Below are 19,953 nucleotides of genomic sequence, written 5' to 3'. Positions count from 1 at the left end.
TCCTGGAACAGGTATGCCTATTGCTTTTTCTTCAGTCCCCCCAAAAAACTTCTCTTTGCTAGCAAATTATCTCGTCTGCCATTCTCTCTGTTACAGAGGCGGACCGGACGAGAACTTGACACAGGTTGCCGTTTTTATCCCTTTCCCAAAAGACTAGAACTCAAGGGCATTCAATGAAACTGAGGGGCAGGAGGTTCAAAATGGGCAAAAGGAAATACTACTTTATACAGAGTGATTAAAATGTGGAATTCACTGCCACAGGATGCAACAATGGCCACAGGAATAAACATCTGAAGCCTTTAAAACCCAGTCTATTGACAGTGCCTTCAGCCTGAGAAGACAGAGCATTGTCTAGAAAAGCTGTTTCTGAGGTAAAAAGGGGTTATTGTTTGTTCCCTTTGGAGCAGACGCTGCTGCTGTTAGGCCTCCAGTGGAATTGGTTGGCCACTGTTTGAGACAGAAGGCTGGACTACATGGAACAATTGCACTATTTCCCACCCCCTTCCTTCCCCCCCTCCTTGTCCAAAAATATTGAAGATGAATCCTGTCAATGTTATTCTGTAAAACATCAGGAGACTTTTTGTTAAGGATAAGAAGCGTTTAACAAGCTTCGGTTTTAAACATATTGTCTAATCAAACACAGAAAAATCTGTTTGTTTTCATGTTCTCTCCAGCGTCTGCTCCAAAGGGAACGAACAATAACCCCTTTTTGCCTCAGAAACGGCTTTTCTAAATAATGCTCCATCTTCTCGGGCTGAAGGGACTGTCAATAGACCAGGTTTTAAAGGCTTCAAATGATTTTGTAGCCTACCGCCAGGTATACAAAAGAAACTCTGATTCCTTGTTTTGTTCATCTTTTTAAACGGCCTAACAATGGCTCACTTTGATGCTAGCCTTTATTTCTTCTTTCCTTTCAGCTTCCAAGAGCCAGGGAGCTTTGGGGAAAACAAAACCTTAAATGATACACCCACCACTTACTTAAACATTTACTTTTTTTCCTGCTAGAACTACAGCCAGGATACGCTATGACTAATTTTGTGAAGAGCTAAATTTCAATCCAGAGGCACCTTAAGAGACCAACATGATTTTTCAGGATATATGTTTTCAGGAGTTAAAGCTCTCGTTTGTATTTATACTCTGAAAAATGCATTGATTTCTAAGGTGCAGGCAATAGGCTAGCACAGCACAAAAAAGTCTTCACGAAGTGATCGGATAAATTATTGGGGTGGCCAAACTGTGGCTCAGGAGACTCATGTGGCTTTTTCACACATATTGTGTGGCTCGTGAAGCCCCCACCACCCCATCTGCTGGCTTAGAGAAGGCATTTCTCTCCTTAAATCACTTCTCCAAGCCAAGCCAGCCAGTGGCTTGGATAATGCATTTAAAGTTGCTTTCTTTCCATCTCTTCCTCCTCCTTCACCCATCTATTTTCCTTCCTTCTTGCTCTCAAACATCTGACGTTCATGTCTTGCAGCTCTCAAACATGTGATGTTAATTTTATGTAGCTCTTACATTAAGGAAGTTTGGTCACCCCTGGTGAATAGTTCTCCGTAGGCTGGACCCTACTGCATAAATTCTGCAGAATTTCATGTATCATGTTAACACTTCTCTTTTGCTTCAGTTCTGCTTTTTAGATTTCTGCCTGTTTCTAACAACAATCCAAACCCAGTTGAACAAACTTAGAATCCAGACCAACGAAGTTGTATGCAGGGTGTGAGCTTTCATGGGTACGCACACTTTGTCAGACAGAATGGAAGGTGAGGGGTCTGGAGACCAAGATGGTGAGGAGTCTGGAGACCAAGTCCTAGGAGGAAAGTTTGAAGGAGCTGGGGATGTTTAGCCTGGAGAGGAAACAGCTGAGAGGTGATATGATCACCATCTTCAAGTACTTGAAGGGCTGTCCTATAGAGGATGGGATGGAATTGTTTTCTGTGACCCCGGAAGGTAGGACCAGAACCAAGGGGTTGAAATTAAATCAGAAGAGTTTCTGGCTCAACATTAGGAAGAACTTCCTGACCGTTAGAGTGATCCCTCAGTGGAACAGGCTTTCTTGGGAGGTGGTGGGCTCTCCTTCCTTGGAGGTTTTTAAACAGAGGCTAGATGGCCATCTGACAGCAACGAAGATCCTGTGAATTTAGGAGGAGGTGTTTGTGAGTTTCCTGCATTGTGCAGGGGGTTGGACTAGATGACCCTAGAGGCCCCTTCCAACTCTGATTCTAAGGAGGCTTGCCAGTCCATACGTAAAAGGTTTCAGGCCATCAGGGTTACCCATCTGGGTCAATACAAATCCAGGCCCATTAGGAATAAAGAGAATGGGTTCTGGGACACCTGGTATCTTGCCTGCCTGGTGAGAAGGCTGTGGACATCACACGATGTCTAGATAAGTTGATAGGTTGAGGAAAGTGCTCCCTCTAGGCTGAGTTAGCGTGAGCTAGCTCACAGCTTTTTAGCCTCCAGCTCACACATTTTTGTTTTAAATCAGGAAGGATGGCCCCTGACCAGTGTTCCCTCTAAGCTGAGTTAGCGTGAGCTAGCTCATAGATTTATAGCCTCCAGCTCACACGTTTTTGTTTTACCTCAGGAAGGATGGCCCCTGACCAGTGTTCCCTCTAAGCTGAGTTAGCGTGAGCTACCTCAGAGATTTTTAGCCTCCAGCTTACACGTTTTTGTTTTACCTCAGGAAGGATGGCCCCTGACCAGTGTTCCCTCTAAGCTGAGTTAGCGTGAGCTAGCTCATAGATTTATAGCCTCCAGCTCACACATTTTTGTTTTACCTCAGGAAGGATGGACCCTGACCAGTGTTCCCTCTAAGCTGAGTTAGCGTGAGCTAGCTCATAGATTTATAGCCTCCAGCTCACACATTTTTGTTTTACCTCAGGAAGGATGGCCCCTGACCAGTGTTCCCTCTAAGCTGAGTTAGCGTGAGCTAGCTCATAGATTTATAGCCTCCAGCTCACACATTTTTGTTTTACCTCAGGAAGGATGGACCCTGACCAGTGTTCCCTCTAAGCTGAGTTAGCGTGAGCTAGCTCATAGATTTATAGCCTCCAGCTCACACATTTTTGTTTTACCTCAGGAAGGATGGCCCCTGACCAGTGTTCCCTCTAAGCTGAGTTAGCGTGAGCTAGCTCATAGATTTATAGCCTCCAGCTCACACATTTTTGTTTTACCTCAGGAAGGATGGCCCCTGACCAGTGTTCCCTCTAAGCTGAGTTAGCGTGAGCTAGCTCATAGATTTATAGCCTCCAGCTCACACATTTTTGTTTTACCTCAGGAAGGATGGCCCCTGACCAGTGTTCCCTCTAAGCTGAGTTAGCGTGAGCTAGCTCACAGATTTTTAGCCTCCAGCTCACACATTTTTGTTTTACCTCAGGAAGGATGGCCCCTGACCAGTGTTCCCTCTAAGCTGAGTTAGCGTGAGCTAGCTCATAGATTTATAGCCTCCAGCTCACACATTTTTGTTTTACCTCAGGAAGGATGGCCCCTGACCAGTGTTCCCTCTAAGCTGAGTTAGCGTGAGCTAGTGCATAGATTTATAGCCTCCAGCTCACACATTTTTGTTTTACCTCAGGAAGGATGGCCCCTGACCAGTGTTCCCTCTAGGCTGAGCTAGCTCACAGATTTTTAGCCTCCAACTCACACATTTTTGTCTTAATTCAGGAAGGATGACCCCAGAAAACAATAATTTATGCAGCAGCTGATAACTTGAATGCCAGTAGCTCACAGAGTAGAATTTTTCCTCACAAGACTATGCAGCTTAGAGGGAACATTGGTTGAGGATCCTGTGAATTTAGGGGGAGGTGTTTGTGAGTTTCCTGCCTTGTGCAGGCGGTTGGACTAGATGACCCTGGAGGTCCCTTCCAACTCTATGATTCCATGATAGATAATGCTGGGGAGGAGTCAGCAGTCATGGTGCACGCTGGCACCAATGACATGGGGAAATGTAGTTGTGGGGTTATGGGGGAGGGAGTTTAGGTTACTAGGCAGATAGTTAAAGGGAGGGAATTTAGGTTACTAGGCAGAAAGTTAAAGGTAGCCTTCTCAGAACATATGACCATATGAAGCTGCCTTATACTGAATCAGATGCTCGGTCCATCGAAGTCAGTATTGTCTGCTCAGACTGGCAGCAGCTCTCCAGGGTCTCAAGCTGAGGTTTTTCACGCCTACTTGCCTGGACCCTTTTTAGTTGGAGATACCGGGAATTGAACCTGGGACCTTCTGCTTCCCAAGCAGATGCTCTACCACTGAGCCACCGTGCATCCCCAATCAGTATTGTCTACTCAGACTGGCAGCAGTTCTCCAGGGTCTCAAGCTGAGGTTTTTCACACCTACTTGCCTGGACCCTTTTTAGTTGGAGATGCCGGGGATTGAACCTGGGACCTTCTGCTTACCAAGCAGATGCTCTAGCACTGAGCCATCATCCATCCCCAGAAGTGCTGCCAGTTCCACACACAGGACAGGCACAGATCAGGGGTATCAATGCACAGATGAGAAAGTGGTATCAGAAGGAAGGGTTTTGATGGTTTAGGCACCGAGGAACTTTCTGGGACAAGTTGAACTTGTACAGAAGAGACTGGCTTCGCTTGAACCCAAAGGGAGCCAAGACGGCTGGCAATCCCTTGGGTGGATGGATCAACTTTGCTTGTTGGGAGATCTTGGCCAGCAGCTGACAGTTTGAAAGCAGAAAGTAGTCCCATTTGCCCTCTCGGACAGCAAAAGGTGTGTGGAATTATCAAGAACATATTGGGAACAGCAGAAGTTTGATATACTGTGCTGTCCATTATGGAATGTCTATCTGTTATGAATAACAAAAAATAACTACTACGGTTTTGGTATGTTAGCTTTTCTTCTCCCCTTCCCTCAAGATGCACTCAGTAATTGTAAATTTGTAGGTTTCAAAGGGCTAGAAAAGTGAAAAGAAATGGACAAAAAACCCCCTACACAGTCGATATCTGAAGAAGCGAGCAGTGACTCACGAAAGTTTCTACCCTGCCACAAATTTTGTGCTACTGGATTCTTGCCAGTTTGGTGTAGTGGTTAAATGTGTGGACTCTTATCTGGGAGAACTGGCTTTGATTCCCCACTCCTCCACTTGCAGCTGCTGGAATGGCCTTGGGTCAGCCAGAGCTCTCTTATCTAGGAGAACCGGGTTTGATTCCCCACTCCTCCACTTGCACCTGCTGGAATGGCCTTGGGTCAGCCATAGGTCTCATAGGAGTTGTCCTTGAAAGGACAGCTTTTGTCAGAGCTCTCTCAGCCCCACCTACCTCACAAGGTGTCTGTTACGGGTGGGGGGGGAGGTAAAGGAGATTGTGACCACTCTGAGATTCAGAGTATAGGGTGGGATATGAATCCAATATCCTCCTCCTCCTCTTTTCTGCTGCTACGGACAAACTAACACGGCTACTCATTTTGACCTATCTACATATCCTCGAAGACGTTTCTCCTTCCCTCTGCTCCCCAGTGAGATATGTCCCAAATTTCCTTCCGTTATTACCAGAAAGTATAACAAAGAACATGAAAACAGAAGAAAAAAGGCCTTTGGAGGGGGAAAAGTCAAAGCATTCCAATAGCCAATGGCGAAGTTGCTTAGCTACTGAGGACTTTACCTCCACTTGAAAGACCTCCCCGGCACCTTCACAGTCATTTGAGGTAATTATCGGTGTATGAACATGCAGGTATCCATTATCCTTTTAAAGAGAGAAACAGAGAAACAGAAAAGAATTCTTGATGATACACTGGATTCTCCCCTGAGTTCTAGGTTGTGAATTTAATTTTAAGCTGTATAGTATTGTTTTATACTGGTTATATGCCCTGGCTAGTTTATTTGAGCAGACTTCGGAGGATGGTGGAAGACAGGAGGGCCTGGCGTGCCTTTGTACACAGGGTCGCAAAGAGTCAGACTCGACTGAACAACAAAGTTTATCGGTTTAAAATATTCAAAATATTTATATATCCCGTTTCTACAATGCCCAAGGAAGGTTGTTGTTATGGCTTATTTTCTTATTGTTCATTCTTTTTATAGCTTTCTATGACCTCCTGATGGCCCCTAGGTTTTGGGCCCTGTGTGCCCCTCCAGATGTTGATCCAATCCCCTCTTGAAGTCATCTATGCATGTAGCTGCCACCACCTCCCGTGGCAGCGAATTCCATGTGTTAATCACCGTTTAGGTGAAGAAGGACTTCCTTTTATCCGTTCTAACCCGACTGCTCAGCAGTTTCATTGAATGTCCACGAGTTCTCATATTGTGAGAAAGGGAGAAACGGACTTCTTTCTCTACCTTCTCCATCCCATGCATAATCTTGTAAACCTCTCTCATGTCACCCCGCAGTCGACGTTTCTCCAAGCTGAAGAGCGCCAAGCGTTTTAACCTTTCTTCATAGGGAAAGTGTTCCCTCTGTTTGCCATTGCCTGCCTCTGCCTAGCAACCCTGTCATTCCTTGGTGGACTCTCACCCAAAACGCTAACCAGGGCTGACTCCGCTTAGCTTCTGATGAACTCAGGCTAGTCCGGTCTACCTCAGTCGAGACGCACATTGAATACAGAAGAAAAATAAAATATGCAAGAATGACAACCAATACACTATAGCAACCTTAGCAACTATAGCAACCCTTTCTAATGAATTCCTCGCAAAAGTACTTGATGCGGAATACCATAAAAGGTTGCTGTAAGGCTGCCAACCTCCAGGTGGGGTCTGGAGATCTCTCGCTTTTACAACTCATCTCCAGTTGACAGAGGCCAGCTCTGGGGGAAGAAATGGCTGCTTTGAAGGGTGGACTCTAAGGCATTGTACACTGCTGAGGCCCCTCCCCAAACCACACCCTCTCCCAGATTCACCCCCAAAGCCTCCAGGTAGTTTCCAACACATACCTGGTGACCCTAACATTAAGGTTGCCTTTGGAGGCTCTCCCCTTGCCTCAGGGGCATCAGAAAGCTGGGGGGGGGGAGGGAAATGTCTGCTGGGCACTCCATTATTCCCTACGGAGACCGATTCCCAGAACGTATAATGGAGAATTGATTGACAGGTATCTGGGGCTCTGGAGGGGGCCGTTTTTTTGAGGCAGAGGCACCTAATTTGCAGCAAAGCATCCAGTGCCTCTCCTCAAAACACCCTCCAAGTTTCAAAAAGATTGGACCAGAGGCTCCAATTCTATGAGCCCCCAAAGAAGGTGCCCCTATCCTCCAGTATTTCCAATGAAGGGAAGGCATTTAAAAGGTGTGCGGTCCCTTTAAATGTGATGGCCAGAACTCCCTTTGGAGTTCAACCGTGCTTGTCATAACCTTGCTCCTGGCTCCACCCCCAAAGTCCCCAGATATTCCTTGAATTGACTGGGCAACCCTATTAAGATTTCCCTCACCTCACCTTTTCCACAGACCAATATTTTGTGCCACCTCTGACATAACTGTGTTTTTGTTGTTTCTAAAACTAGGCCAAAGTCACTATGGTGGCAAGAATTAAATTTTTAATGAGGGGGTAACAAAATTTGAGGGATACCAGCCCCTGCTGTGGCCTAAGTGATACAAAAGGCTGGAGACGGTTGAAATTCCAAACCTGTTCCAAGCTACTGCAGGCAAAGCAAACCCAACTCATTAAAGAAACATAACAGGCAGTTCCTGCCCTAAATCTGCCCCCAATCTGTGCCTTGCATCATTCATTAGGAAGTTATAGGAATGCCAATACTCCCATCTAGTGGTCAAAGGTGGAATTGTTTACATGAATAGCTTTCCTGTTGAGATTAATTAGACGCGAAGGATGCAAGCCTCCGAGTGGGACCTGGCGATCCTCTGGAATTATAGATCATAGGCTGCAGAGAATGGATCCTCTGGAGAAAATGGGTGCTTTGGAAGGTAAGTATTGCAGCACTGTACCCTACTGAAGTCCCCGTCTTCCCCTGGGCGCCACCCCTAAATCTCTAGGGCAGGGGTGTCAAATATGCCTCCTGGAGGCCGAATCAGGCGCCCAGCGAGCTCCCATCGGGCCCCCGAGCAACTGGCTGCCATCTGCTTCCATCTCCCTCTCTCTTGCTTCTTTCTGCATCAGCTTGCTTCACACAGGAGCTACAGAGCAAAACCTCTATTTTCTCCATTGGCTGAGGCTCCTCCCTTAGGAAGGAAGGGGCAGAGGTAAAGCTTGCTTTGCCAGGCTCCCTCAATCACACAGCAGAGGTACTGAGCCAAGCCTCTCTTCCTTCTATTGGCTGAGGCTCCTCCCCCTCCTGGTCCCCTGGGGAAGGAAGGAAAGAGCCAGAGCTTCCTTTGCCCAGTTCCCTGGATCCCATGGGAGAAATACAAAGAAAGCACCTTGAAGACCAACGTGCTAGCATTTTAAGCATATTTCAAGTTATTTTTTTTAAAAAATATTTAATTGTGTGTTTGTCAGTGTCCTTTATAAAGTTTATATCTCTGCTACCTAATCTTAAATAGGAACACACATGGCCTGGCCCAACAAGGTCTCATTTATGTCAGATCCGGCCCTCATAACAAATGAGTTTGACACCCCTGCTCTAGGGGTTTCCCAACCTGGAATACTACCTCTCCCCTCATCCCCTGCTCGTAGTCAGGGGGTAGCCTGACAGCCATATTCGAAAACGGCAACAGTTTTCAAAAATCTACCAGCTGCAATACGATGCTACACAATAGAAGAACTGGTGGGCAAGCATGAAATCAAGGAGCAGTCAGGTTAAAAGGAAGTTCTTCGCCCAACGAGTCATCAGCACGTGAAATTCACTGGCGCAGGAAGTGGTGGCAGCTGCAAGCACAGACAAGTTCAGGAGGGGACTGGAGAAACATCTGGAGCCGAGGTCTATCAGTGGCTATTAGCCACAAGGCCCCTTTGTCTGGGGCAGTGATGCTCTGTATCCTCAGTGCTTGGGGCAACAGTGGGAGGACTTCTGAAGAAGAAGATATTGGATTTATATCCACCCTATACTCTGAATCTCATTGTCCCAAAGTGGTCACAATCACCTTTTACCTTCCCCCGCCCCCCCACCACAACAGACACCCTGTGAGGTAGGTGAGGTTGAAAGAGCTCTAGCAGCAGCTGCCCTTTCAAGGACAACTCTTACAAGAGCTATGCCTGACCCAAGGCCATTCCAGCAGCTGCAAGTGGAGGAGTGGGGAATCAAATCCGGTTCTCCCAGATAAGAGTCCGCACACTTAACCACCACACCAAACCGGCCCTCTGGAGTTATGGCCCCGCTGGTGGACCTCCTGATGGGTACTGGGTTTTGGCCACTATGTGACATAAGAGTGTTGGACTGGATGAGCTATTGGCCTGATCCAACATGGCTTCTCTTATGTTCTTATGAACGCATCAAAGGCCAAATCATAAATTCAAACATCAGGTTGTTTCATTTTGCTGTACATTTATTTTCCTTCTTCCTTAAACATCTGAGGTTCATGTCTTGCAGTTCTCAAACATCTGCTGTTTAGTCTATGTAGCTTTCACATTAAGCAAATGTAACCACCCTGCACTTTAGCATAAGTCTGGAGTTGTGTCTAACTTAGACCACTCTGTTCACTTAATTCTAATTCCTTAACCAAAGCCGTGGCCTTTTTGGCCCAGGAGCCAGCCTGGCGGAACTCTCTGCCTCCTGCCATCCGGGCCCTGAGGGACCTAATGCAGTTCCATTGGGTCTATAAGACCGAGATGTTCCACCAGGCCGTTTGTTGAGGGCAGCAACGGTTTGCCATAAAGTCTCGCCTTCCCGCCTCCTCCCCTCTAGAGAAATATTTAGCAGCAGGTGTGGAATTCTAGCAGGAGCTCCTTTGCATATCCCATCCCACTGATGTAGCCAATCCTCCAAGAGCTTACAAAAAAGAGCCTTGTAAGCTCTTGGGAGGATTGGCCACATCAGGGGGTGTGGCTTAATATGCAAAGGAGCTCCTGCTAGAATTCCACCCCTGTTTAGCACCATCCAGTTAGTTTATCGTTGTTTTTACTGCTTTTAAATTTTATCTGCGATATACATTTATAGTATTATATTTGTATTTAGAGCTTGCTGTTAACAGCCCTGTGCCCCCAAACTGGTGGGAGAGCAGTATATTAACAGAATAACTGAATAAATATAATTCAAGTACAAAAGGCAGGTACCTTAAAAAAGGTGTGGATTGCGGCTGTTGCTTCGCTGCGTATCCTCAGGAGCGCGCTCAGAATATTACTCCTGCACCGGATGTGAGGGAACTGCCTGAGGTATTCAAGAGGGTGATGCGTTTTGTACTTCATGGGGAAGGTCTAAACACCAAGAGAGGAATATCAGGGGGGTGGAAAGAGAACCACAGAGTTAGATTTAGGGCATGCATCCCAAGGGGGAGAATTAAGGTTGCCAGTCTCAGAGTGGCAAAAACAACAACCTGGGATCGCAGTTTATATTACAGAAGGCTTTTGCATCGAAAATACAAGTACATTTCTGAAGTGATGAACAAGCCACTGTCTGTCTATTAGGAATTAGGGTCCGCACACTCCCTCTTGCCTTGGATGCTGAAGGTTTCCAGAAGACGAAGAAGAAGAAGAACAAGAACAAGAAGGAGGAGTAGGATGTTGGATTTATATCCCGCCCTCCACTTTGAGTCTCAGAGCAGCTCACAATCTCCTTTACCTTTCTCCCTCACAACAGACACCCTGTGAGGTGGGTGGGGCTGAGAGAGCTCTGACAGAAGCTGCCCTTTCAAGGACAACTCCTGCAAGAGCTATGGGTGACCCAAGGCCATTCCAGCAGGTGCAAGTGGAGGAGCGGAGAATCAAACCCAGTTCTCCCGGATAAGAGTCCGCACACTTAACTAATACACCAAACTGGCTCTCTCATGTTCTAATGAAGTGTGCATGCATACGAAAGCTTACATTCTGAATAAAAATTCGTTGGTCTTAAAGGGGCCACTGGACTCCAGCTTTGTTCTGAGAAACTAGTTTGGGTGTAATGCCCAAGCCAGACTACAACGGCCAACTATAGAGACTTCCTTGACTAGAAATCAGCATTCTGTACCAGGATGTGATTTGGAATCAGAGGGATAAGAACGTGAGAGAAGCCATGTTGGATCGGGCCAATGGCCCATCCAGTCCAGCACTCTGTGTCACACATAAGAACATAAGAGAAGCCATGTTGGATCAGGCCAATGGCCCATCCAGTCCAACACTCTGTGTCACACATAAGAGAAGCCCTGTTGGATCCGGCCAATGGCCCATCCAGTCCAACACTCTGTGTCACAGAAGAACATAAGAGAAGCCATGTTGGATCCGGCCAGTGGCCCATCCAGTCCAACACTCTGTGTCACAGAAGAACATAAGAGAAGCCATGTTGGATCCGGCCAATGGCCCATCCAGTCCAGCACTCTGTGTCACATAAGAACATAAGAGAAGCCATGTTGGATCCGGCCAATGGCCCATCCAGTCCAGCACTCTGTGTCACACATAAGAACATAAGAGAAGCCACGTTGGATCTAGCCAATGGCCCATCCAGTCCAGCACTCTGTGTCACACATAAGAACATAAGAGAAGCCACGTTGGATCTAGCCAATGGCCCATCCAGTCCAGCACTCTGTGTCACACATAAGAACATAAGAGAAGCCACGTTGGATCTAGCCAATGGCTCATCCAGTCCAGCACTCTGTGTCACACATAAGAACATAAGAGAAGCCATGTTGGATCTAGCCAATGGCCCATCCAGTCCAACACTCTGTGTCACACATAAGAACAGAAGAGAAGTCATGTTGGATCAGGCCAATGGCCCATCCAGTCCAGCACTCTGTGTCACACATAAGAACATAAGAGAAGCCATGTGGATCTAGCCAATGGCCCATCCAATCCAACACTCTGTGTCACACATAAGAACATAAGAGAAGCCATGTTGGATCAGGCCAATGGCCCATCCAGTCCAACACTCTGTGTCACACATAAGAACATAAGAGAAGCCATGTGGATCTAGCCAATGGCCCATCCAATCCAACACTCTGTGTCACACATAAGAACATAAGAGAAGCCATGATGGATCAGGCCAATGGCCCATCCAGTCCAGCACTCTGTGTCACACATAAGAACATAAGAGAAGCCATGTTGGATCTAGCCAATGGCCCATCCAATCCAACACTCTGTGTCACACATAAGAACATAAGAGAAGCCATGTTGGATCAGGCCAATGGCCCATCCAGTCCAACACTCTGTGTCACACAGTGGCCAAAAAACCCAGGTGCCATCAGGAGGTCCATCAGTGGGGCCAGAACACTAGAAGCCCTCCCACTGTTGCCCCCCCAAGCACCAAGAATACAGAGCATCACTGCCTTGTGGCTCTGTTCCACCAGTGAAGGTGCTCTCTTCCAGGGGGAGGAGCTTCCTCACAACCCAAGAGGCTCAGAAAAGCCTGCCACAAGAAAGTACCTCTCGTAGTGGGGTTCAAACTCTAGAACGTAGGTGAGGAACAAAGCTAGGGCTAATTCTACTTGTTTGCTACTTCTCCGAGCAATGGCAGTAGAAAAATATTTTTTTTAAAAAAGGCCACGTGGGCTCTTTTTCACTTCTAGGGAAAATCCATGTGATACAAAGTAAGCTCTAGACATTGTTGAAAACTCTATGATTTATACCATAAAGTTCCTAGTGACTCCTGAAGTGGTGTAAGGACACAGCTGACGTCGCAGCCCCTGCCATGTTCTATCACCGGTTGCCATCTCAGCCTGGCAATCATGAACAAAGGGTCAGGTTTTTATTATGGCAGATTTGGACATCGCAATGTACTGTGGCTTGGGGGGGAGGGGGAAACCAGAAGGTCTTCAAAATCCAAACTGTGTGTAACAGCCCAAGGGCTTTGCACGTTTGTTCTTTTGCTAATTAACCGTTTTATTATTTTGGGGGAGATGATAGATAGATAGATAGATAGATAGATAGATAGATAGATAGATAGATAGATAGATAGATAGATAGATTCAACTATATACTTACAGAAACAAGATAACAAAAACACAAATACTACATACATATATTTAAACAACATAAAATAAGACATAAAACTGTATAGGTGTACAGATATAGGCAGAATTTAAGTAGATAGATAGATGATAGACAGACATAAACACAGATAGACGGCTTTCTTGTAGCAGGAGCTCCTCTGCATATTAGGCCACACACCCCAGATGTAGCCAATCCTTCTGGAGTTTATAGTAGGCCCTGTACTAAGAGCCCTGTAAGCTCCTGGACAATTGGCTACATCAGGGGTGTGTGGCCTAATATGCAAAGGAGTTCCTGCTACAAAAAAAGCCATAGATAGATGATAGACAGACAGATTCGTCTATATACTTACAGAAACAAGGTAAGAAAAGCACAAATACTTACATACACATATTAAAATTACATAAAATAAGACATAAAACTGTATAGGTGTACAGCCTTAGGCAGAATTTAAGTAGGATGAAACAAGCAGATTGATCGAGCACATTGACTAAGTATGAAAAATATATCTTTTCATGGAGAGAGATCAGAATTTATGTAGAAATAAAATTATAAAAGTGATTTTGTATCAAAAAGTCAGCCCACCTATATAACATATACTACTTAAAAGAAGAAAGTGTATTAAGACAGTGAAGTGAATATATATTTGATTAAATGAGGTTAAAAAGGAAGACTGCAGATTTATACCCCACCTTCTCTCTGAATCAGTCTCAGAGCAGCTTACAATCTCCTTTATCTTCTTCCCCCACAACAGACACCCTGTGAGGTGGGTGGGTCTGAGAGAGCTCTCCCAGAAGCTGCCCTTTCAAGGACAACCTCTGCAAGAGCTATGGCTGACCCAAGGCCATTCCAGCAGCTGCAAGTGGAGAACTGCAGAATCAAACCCAGTTCTCCCAGATAAGAGAGCTATGGCTGACCCAAGGCCATTCCAGCAGCTGCAAGTGGAGGAGGGGGAAATCCAACCCGGTTCTCCCAGATAAGAGAGCTCTGGCTGACCCAAGGCCATTCCAGCAGCTGCAAGTGGAGGAGTGGGGAATCAAACCCGGTTCTCCCAGATAAGAGTCTGCACACTTCACCACTACACCAGACTGGCTTTGCAAGTTTCTTCTTGTAAGGAGTGAACCATGGCCAAGGCAGTCCAGTGGAGATGGCCAGGGGTGGCCAAACTGTTGCTTGGGAGCCAAATGTGGCTCTTTGGCATATATTGTGTGGCTCTCAAAGCCCCCACCGTCCCATCAGCCTGCTTGGAGAAGACATTTGTCTCTTTAAATCACTTCTCCAAGCCAAGCCAGCTGGCGGCTTGGAGAATGCGTTCAAAATTAAAGTTGTTTTCTTTCCATCTCTCCCTCCCCTCCCATCTATTTGCCTTCCTTCCTTCTGGCTCTCAACCTGATGTTTATTATATGTGGCTCTTACATTCAGCAAGTTTGACCACCCTGGCTTGAATGGAACCAGTTTCTGGCATTGCATTCCTTTCAGTCTCCTCCCACAGAGCAAAAAGTCGACAGCTTACCAGCACGTCGCAAGTTCCCACCACGCGAAGGCTTTCCGCTGCTAGTTCCACGTTCTGCCTTTTGTGAGGGCTTTTGATCAGCTTCCCTCGCACTTCTACAGAACTCCCGAACGTCAGCTCCCTTTATAAACAGAAGAATGAGAGTCACCACACTTTTATCCTCCTACCTTTAGGCAAGAGATTCATCCCGTTTAACCCACCCAAGACCCCCATGAGGCTGTTCAAGCTGAAAAAAAAAAGGCCTTGCTGAAGACCACCCACCAAGCTTTGCGATTGGGAAGGGATTCAAACCCAGGACCCTCTAGCCCAGGGATCCCCAGCACAGTGCCGTGGGCACTATGGTCCTGGTGACTCCTCCCTTGGAGACTGCCCAGCGTTTTTAGAATGTGGGTGGGGCCAGATAGGGGCTTCTGATTGGCCACTGGAAACCAGACTGGCTGTGGGGATTAGTGGAAAAAGTTGGTTTTTTATGGCAGCTGCCATCGCAAGTGTGGGTTTTATTCTGTCTCTTGTATCCCTCAGTATGTACAGCATGTCACGGAAGTGAGTACACCCACTCACATTTTGTAAATATTTAAGCATATCTTTTCATGCAGCAGCACTGAAGAAATGACACTTGGCTACAATGTAAAGTAGTGAGTCTACAGCTTGTATAGCAGTGTAAATGTGCTGTCCCCTCAAAATTACGCAACGCACAGCCATTAATGTCTAAACTGCTGGCAACAAAAGTGAGCACACCCCTAAGTGATAATGTCCAAATGGGGTCCAAGAGATCTCTGTAATGAATGTCAGTAAATCAAAAGTAGGTTTGCAACTTACAGACACACACCTGAACAATACTTCAATGTTGAGAAGTGCAGCTGTTAACAGCCTCTGTGTTATTTTTGGGAGGCTGAGGTCCGAGAGCCAAAACATTCGCAGGAAGCAGCCGATTCCCCTGGTTGTATCCTGCAATATTATTTTAGGCAGGCGAACTGAGACTTCTGCAGAAGATTAGGCGTTGCTTTCATCACACCTTTTTGGGCGGGACATTTCTGCTTGGGCGTTTTCGCACTGACCTTAATCGGCAGCAACGCCCCTCTTCACCGCGCAGGATCTGCGCGGATTTCGCACCAATTGCTGCGGAGCACCCGGAAGAGCCGCAAAGTCCCGCGGCTTTTGCGGCGCAAATGTAAACCGCCAAAAACCAATTTACATTTGCGCCGCAAACGCCGCGGGACTTTGCGGCTCTTCCGGGTGCTCCGCAGCAATTGGTGCGAAATCCGCGCAGATCCTGCGCGGTGAAGAGGGGCGTCGCTGCCGATTAAGGTCAGTGCGAAAACGCCCCTTGAGTGCCCATGCTCAGCGTCGTGTCCAGAGGTTGGCTTTGGGAAATAGACGCACGAGTGCTGCCAGCATTGCTACAGAGGTTGAAGGGGTGGGGGGTCAGCCTGTCAGTGCTCAGACCCTACGCCGCACCCTGCGTCAAATTGGTCTGCAGGGCTGTCATCCCAGAAGGAAGCCTCTTCTAAAGATGACGCACAAGAAAGCCCGCAAACGGTTTGCTGCAGACAAGCAGACTAAGGACATGGATTTCTGAAACCATGTCCTGTGGTCCGATGAGACCAAGATAAACTTATTTGGTTGAGATAGTGTCAGGCGTGTGTGATGGCAACCAGGTGAGGAGTACAAAGACAAGTGTGTCTTGCCTACAGTCAAGCATGATGGGGGGAATGTCAGGGTCTGGGGCTGCATGAGTGCTGCCGGCACTGGGGAGCTACAGTTCATTGAGGGAACCGTGAATGCCAACATGTACTGTGACATACTGAAGCAGAGCACGATCCCCTCCCTTCGGAGACTGGGCCGCAGGGCAGAATTCCAACATGATAACGACCCCAAACACACCTCCAAAAGGACCACCGCCTTGCTAAAGAAGCTGAGGGTAAAAGTGATGGACTGGCCAAGCATGTCTCCAGACCTAAACCCTACTGAGCATCTGTGGGGCATCCTGAAACGGAAGGTGGAGGTGCGCAAGGTCTCTAACATCCACCAGCTACGTGACGTCGTCATGGAGGAGTGGAAGAGGACTCCGGCGGCAACCTGTGAAGCTCCGGTGAACTCTATGCCCAAGAGGGTTAAGGCAGTGCTGGAAAATAATGGTGGCCACACAAAATATTGACACTTTGGGCCCCATTTGGACATCACTTAGGGGTGTACTCACTTTTGTTGCCAGCAGTTTAGACATTAATGGCTGTGTGTTGCGTAATTTTGAGGAGACGGAACATTTGCACTGTTGTACAAGCTGTAGACTCACTACTTTACATTGTAGCCAAGTGTCATTTCTTCGGTGTTGTCACATGAAAAGATATACTTAAATATTTACAAAATGTGAGGGGGCGTACTCACTTCTGTGACATACTGTATGTAGGTGTACACACACACACACACACACACACACACACAGGGATAAAAATAAAACTCTCATTTATACTCATTTGCATATTAGGCCACACCCCCTGACATCACCATTGTTCCACACAGGGCTTTTTGATAGAAGTAGCCCAGCAGGAATTTATTTGCATATCAGGCCACACCCACTGATGCTAAGCCAGCTGGAACTGGATTCCTGTGTGTGCCTGCTTAAACGAAAGAGCAGCAAGACTCGTTCAGGCTCGAGACCAGTCTGTGTTGCCCCGCCACATCCACACACATCCCACTCTGCCAACCTGGGTTCTAATCCGGGATCAGCAACTACTTGGAGGCTTTCCAGAGAGGAGCCGTCGTTGACATGCAGAAACAAGATTTCTTTCTGGGACCGGATGGACTTCACCCAACCCTGGAGACAGGGAAAGAGAAACCGGAAGAGTGGGTAGGGGATACGGGGAGGTGAACTTTGACCTTACAGTCAGTCATAAAGGCGTGAGGTCGGTCATGAGGGCCTGAAAGAAACAGCAATGCATAGGGCAAGCAGCAGTCATGGCTGGCTCTATGAGGAGACAACTTGAGGGCATTCCCTCAGGTATAGGGTTGCCAAGTCCGACTCAATAAATATCTGGGGACTTTGGGGGTGGAGCCAGGAGCAAGGGTGTAACAAGCACAACTGAACTCCAAAAGGAGTTCTGGCCACCACATTGAAGGGGACCATGCTCCTTTCAAATGCCTTCCTTCCATAGGAAATAATGAAGGATAGGGCACCTTTTTTGGGGGCTCATAGAATTGGACCCCCTGGTCCAATCTTTTTGAAACTGGGGAGGGGGGTGTTTTGAGGAAAGGCACCAGATGCTACGCTGAAATTTTGGTGCCTCTACCTCAAACAACAGCCACTCTGGAGCCCCAGATACCCACAGATCAGTTCTTCATTATACACTATGGGAATCGGTTTCCACCTCACAGGGTGTGTTGTGGGAGGAGATAAAGGAGATCGTAAGCTGCTCTGAGACTCTGATTCAGAGAGAAGGGCAGGGTATAAATCTGCAGTCGTCTTCTTCTTCAGATCAGTTCTCCATTATACTCTATGGGAACCGGTCTCCACAGAGTATAATGGAGTGCCCAGCAGACATTCTCCCCCCACCCCACTTTCTGATGATCCTGAAGTAGGGGAGGCCTCCACTCTCGGGAATCCCCCGCCCCCACCTGGGGATTAAGCAAGCAGAAATGAGCAACGGGGATAACGCAGCAGGAAAAGGTTACAAAACCTCCCCAAAAACCAGCCTCAAAAATCAAAACTTCAATATATTAACTTCAGTATCCCCACTCCTCCACTTGCACCTGCTGGAATGGCCTTGGGTCAGCCATAGCTCTGGCAGAGGTTGTCCTTGAAAGGGCAGCTTCTGTCAGAGCTCTCTCAGCCCCACCCACCTCACAGGGTGTCTGTTGCGGGGGGAGAAGATAGAGGAGATTGTAAGCCGCTCTGAGTCTCTGATTCAGGGAGAAGGGCGGGGTATAAATCTGCAATTCTTCTTCTTCTTCTATTACAAAAGTATAAATTATGAACTTACTACACAAGAGTTGATTCACAAATAATACAGACACGTAAGGAACGTCAACGCCCATACCCAAAGTCTCTCAAATTGCAGAAATGTCTGTATATAGAAGAGTGCAAGCGACTATTCCACAGGTAGTGTTCTCCACGGCGACCAGAGCGCCAGGTGATAAGCCATCCATAACACACTTAACAAATAATATATGTCTTTTACTCAGGGTCGTTTTGTAGAAAAATAGGTGGTGGAGCTCATTAGCATAACTCATTAACATATCCCCCCCCTCAGCCAACCTGATGCAAGAAAGGAGAGCCCTGGGCAAGTGAGGCCTGCTTGGGCTGGCTAGAGATCCAGCCAGCCCAAGCAGGCCTCGCTCACCTGGGGCTCTCCTTGGCCCTCTGCCACCAAAGTCAAAAGGCCAGCAAGCCACCCAAGAAGATGATGATGATGATGAAGATATTGGATTTATATCCCGCCCTCCACTCCAAAGAGTCTCAGAGCGGCTCACAATCTCCTTTCCCTTCCTCCCCCATGACAGACACCCTGTGAGGTAGATGAAGATATTGGATTTATATCCCGCCCTCCACTCCGAAGAGTCTCAGAGCGGCTCACAATCTCCTTTCCCTTCCTCCCCCACGACAGACACCCTGTGAGGTAGATGAAGAGATTGGATTTATATCCCGCCCTCCACTCCGAAGAGTCTCAGAGCGGCTCACAATCTCCTTTCCCTTCCTCTCCCACGACAGACACCCTGTGAGGTAGATGAAGATATTGGATTTATATCCCGCCCTCCACTCCGAAGAGTCTCAGAGCGGCTCACAATCTCCTTTCCCTTCCTCCCCCACGACAGACACCCTGTGAGGTAGATGAAGAGATTGGATTTATATCCCGCCCTCCACTCCGAAGAGTCTCAGAGCGGCTCACAATCTCCTTTCCCTTTCTCCCCCACACCTTGTGAGGTGGGTGGGGCTGGAGAGCCGTAAGAAGTGGAGAAAGGGTGGCGCGGGTTTCCCCAGGAGTTAATGAGGGCTGCTGGGGGTGTGGCAAAGCCCCTGGTGGCTGGCTGACTGGCTGCCCGCTCTCCTAATCCAGGGATTGTTATGCAGCTGCACCTACTAGTCAATGGACAAGGTAGGTGGGGAGGAAGAGGGGGAACCCTCAGAAAGGCTCAGGAGGTGCGCTCCTGTTGAATCTGAGGGCTGCTTTTACTAATGTATCCACAGTACACGTGTTCCGTATGTTATGTATGGTTTATTATTTACATTTTGTGTACAGCTCGTAGAAGCTAATGCGAAACATGGTACAAAGTACTACCGCGTCGCGCATGATTCTTGGTGCCCAGCTGTACCAGAAATATCCCCTGGAGCGCTGGTCTCCGTGGAGAACGCTACCTGTGGAAGCAGATATTGACTGACCAGACCCCCCATCCAGATATTGAATGCCCAGAGCTGCTCCAGCTTAGCTGAGAGTTCATGGGAGTCACCTAGATTGGATCCCTTCCTAGAACGTAGCGACCTAGCAACAGTGATCCATGCAACGGTCACCTC

At 47.4% G+C, this 19,953-nt stretch overlaps 1 protein-coding gene across 1 annotated transcript in view; it reads right to left on the bottom strand.

Moving 5' to 3' along the window:
• NARS2 (asparaginyl-tRNA synthetase 2, mitochondrial) overlaps positions 1 to 19,953 on the bottom strand; it is a 97,512-nt gene that overhangs the window by 71,681 nt on the left and 5,878 nt on the right. Inside the window, 4 exon segments of the mRNA XM_060235202.1 lie at positions 5,610 to 5,690; positions 10,094 to 10,234; positions 14,448 to 14,568; positions 17,153 to 17,262. Of these exon segments, the coding sequence (XP_060091185.1) occupies positions 5,610 to 5,690; positions 10,094 to 10,234; positions 14,448 to 14,568; positions 17,153 to 17,262 (453 nt within the window).

Source organism: Heteronotia binoei, chromosome 3 (genome assembly GCF_032191835.1).
Source record: "Heteronotia binoei isolate CCM8104 ecotype False Entrance Well chromosome 3, APGP_CSIRO_Hbin_v1, whole genome shotgun sequence".
NCBI classification, from domain to species: domain Eukaryota; kingdom Metazoa; phylum Chordata; class Lepidosauria; order Squamata; family Gekkonidae; genus Heteronotia; species Heteronotia binoei.
This window is presented reverse-complemented; position numbering and strand designations above follow the sequence as displayed.